At 40.6% G+C, this 3,394-nt stretch overlaps 1 protein-coding gene across 1 annotated transcript in view; it reads right to left on the bottom strand.

Moving 5' to 3' along the window:
- Window positions 1–3,394, bottom strand: part of nfatc1 (nuclear factor of activated T cells 1) — a 45,386-nt gene that overhangs the window by 15,326 nt on the left and 26,666 nt on the right. The window contains exon 8 of the mRNA XM_010772553.1: window positions 1,892–2,024. Coding sequence (XP_010770855.1) covers window positions 1,892–2,024 — 133 coding nt within the window. The remainder of the gene's footprint in view (window positions 1–1,891; window positions 2,025–3,394) is intronic.

Below are 3,394 nucleotides of genomic sequence, written 5' to 3'. Positions count from 1 at the left end.
CATTGCCGTTCGAAAGCGCTGGAGACGCTGTAGTACATATGCCAGGCCTGTAGATGGTGCTGTTCTCACAGAATCAGCCCATGCACAGACAGTGTTAAATTGAGTGAAATGAGGAATGGCTAAAATGCATGATCTGTTTGGTATTTTGAAAAATAAAAAGTATAAATATGCCTTATATAGGTATGTTCCTACTCTATATTATTCAAATATAGCATGATAGGTCCACTTTAATATAACACTGTTGACTTTTCAACATTTTCTTGGTGACTTTCTGAAGACAGAGTTCATGTGGATGTCTCTCTGTACTGACTCACCCTTTAGGAGACACTGACCAGACTCCCCCCTCCCTCACACTCTCTGCATCCTGAGGACAATGGTCCACTTTCACAGCGGGGCACTCCGTCGCCCCCGCGCAGGGCTGGTCCAGTCCACTTGAATCACAGCTTTGAACCACCCACTGGATTTTCTCTCCAAGTCCCGAAGCGTAATTAGCAAGTGGTTTTTACATTTCAGTTGGTGGGTCAGTGTTTATATTTAGCTTGGCAACAGGTTCTCTATTCAAATAACACACGTTTCCCAGGCCTCTCTTCCCGCCCTCGTAAGTTCACTCGCTGCAGTGTACAGGTACGGAAAAGAACAGATTTTATAGATTTTAATTTTTTACAATGAAGGAATAATAGCGTTGCTTTGTTCCTCCCAAGCAAACCACAAGACGGGGGAATACAAACAGTTTGTTCTCGGCTTTAGATGTAAAATGCTGGCTAAAATGTTTCTAATTAGTCTGGGATACGAAATGCGAAGAGCAGACGGAGAGTGGTGGAGTAAAAGAATAAGTGACAATGTGCTGAAGGCTTAGAGTTAATGAGGGGGTTCCCTCTTATTCTGGGCACACATTTGTACGGCAATTTAATGTTCATGAAGTACTGGTTTTTAGTTTTTACCAGATTTTAGTCCAATTCCTAACCTTACTGAAAGAGGCTATGGCTGCTATGGATTGGCTGACAATCACAATACAATCTTTCCCAAGTTGGGACGTCCCATAGAGGGGCAGCTCAAAAAGTCCTATTTATATTGTGCAATTTCATCAAAAGGTAAGTTAGGTAGACAAGAGAAACAGCTTCAGGCTTTGACTCAAAATGAACATGATATTCAACATTTGCTAGAAGACTATAGAATTATTTGTAGTTAAAGTGGCAATAGCTAAAAGAAATTTGCTCCATCATTATGAAGAAAATATTGATTGCAGAAGGCAATGGCTGTAGAATAATGACGTCATCAGTGTATATTGGTGCCCTGTAAAGTGCCTCTTTACAATGCAATTCTGTCTCCTTCCATGTCCGGATCTCCCTTTCACAATAAAAGCCCTAGACACATACATGGCATCACTGCCTACCTGGGAGCATTTTGCTAAGAGGCTACTCATCAAAAAGCTTACAACTTAATAAAACACCTTACAGTAGCTAACCACAAGCATCGAAAAAGTAGAGTAACGTTAACTGTTTGAACTATACCCGCCAAAAGAGCCCCGTTGACAGAGGATAAAAGATGAAGAGGGGGAGTGATTCAAAACGTTTGATCTAATAAGCTAGATCATTAAAGCACAAACCTGCCTACTTAATGATTCATAAAGGTGTTTATTCTGCCTTCATTATAGCACTGACATCACAGTTTTAGTTGGTGTCTTGCTTTGGACATTAGCGTTAGCTGCTAGCAGCCTTGTTGCTAACAAAAATCTAAAGACAGAAAATGTGTACTCAGGTCTCTGTGCAAAAGTTAAGTGTAATGTTTTGTTGGCAGCTCTGAGTAAAACATAGCCTCGCTAAGGAAATGTTGCAAAGTTGTATTCTTCCACTTTAATCAGCAGTAAATGTGTATGGGGAGGAGAGCGTACCATTGGCGGGGACGTAGGTGAAGCGCTGGTACTGGCTTCTTTTCCTCTTGCCATTACAGACGTAGAAGTTGACGTGGACCGGAGTGGAGAGTCTTTGGTTCCGATAAGGAGGGACTTCAATGAGTAGCGAATTCTGCAACAAAGTAAAATAAAGTAATTAATATTGTTTGTAACAAAGAGACAATGCAGAGGTTATTGTCCATTGCATGAAGCCTTTTTATTTGATTATTTGTTTTTTATCTTACTGTTTTTCATCTTTGTTAGTGTTCTAGTTCCCTTGATCTTTTTTGTAACCCTTTTTGTGTCTCTGCCTGTATGTCTCTTGTGCTGCTCAATCACTTAATTTGCCACCTGATAGAGAGATAAGGCGTTTTTATCTTAATAAAAAAAATGCATTACAGGAGGAAACTGGTCTTATTTTGTATTATATTTTAAAACATTCATAAATTGAATTACAGTTAATGTTCTGTGGTTTAAAAGGGAGAAACACAATTAGGTTTTTGTTTTGTTTGAATTGAATTCTTGTATTCAAACAGTTGACTATTTGCTGCTAAGCATGAGCAAAGAAATAATAGTAGCCATCATATTTATTCTGTAGATGTGAGGTTGGGACTGCACTTCTTTCGTTTAAATCCAAAGCCTGAGGTTGTGTAAAATGGAGGCTGTGGATAAAATCTGAAAATCTGTTTCTAATCCCAAAGCAGGGAGCCACAGAGAGACCATGAACTGAGGTTATGGAGAGCCATGGTTATTTGCACAATGAATACATTAAAGTGGGGATTGTCCAGACAGTTTATTTCCCCAGCAAAGCTTCCTGCTGTTTGAGGGAGATCGAAGGCCAGGAGCAACCACGTTCATCAGCTCCATATGTGTGTGTGTGTGTGTGTGTGCGCGCGCGTGCGTGCGTGCGTGAGAGAGAGAGAGAGAGAGAGAGAGAGAGAGAGAGAGAGAGAGAGAGAATGTGTGTGTAATGGAAGACACAGAGCAGGTGCAGCGCCTCACACAGAGACACCCTCGTATCCCCTCCTCTATCTCCCAAACACACACCACTACATCCCTCTATCTTTCTCCCCCTCTTTCTCTCTGTCTCCCCCTCTTTCTCTCTGTCTCCCTCTCTTTCTCTCAGTTCAAGACATGACACACTGCCCAGCACAAACTCCCACAGGATGAAGGGGTGAACTTTTGAGAACCTTTCAACACTTTTAAAAAACACAACACTGCTGTTCCCCCTTGAGGCTGAGAACATCTACAGTCACATTCCAGTTACACTGCTGTGCGTGTGTCTATCTAGCATCTATCCCATGCTCAAATCAGCCCTAAGGAATGCATGATTTACAACTATTAAATGTGTAAAACATCATGATGGTGCGATGTTAAACAACAACACTGCCATCATGGACCTTATCAGCCTATTGGAGTATATATATATATATATATATATATATATATATATAGGGCGTGATACATTCTAATCTCAAGCAAAGTTTATAGTAATTTATTGTA

This window comes from Notothenia coriiceps, unplaced genomic scaffold, assembly GCF_000735185.1.
Source record: "Notothenia coriiceps isolate Sejong01 unplaced genomic scaffold, NC01 NC01_scaffold00011333, whole genome shotgun sequence".
Classification (NCBI taxonomy): domain Eukaryota; kingdom Metazoa; phylum Chordata; class Actinopteri; order Perciformes; family Nototheniidae; genus Notothenia; species Notothenia coriiceps.
This window is presented reverse-complemented; position numbering and strand designations above follow the sequence as displayed.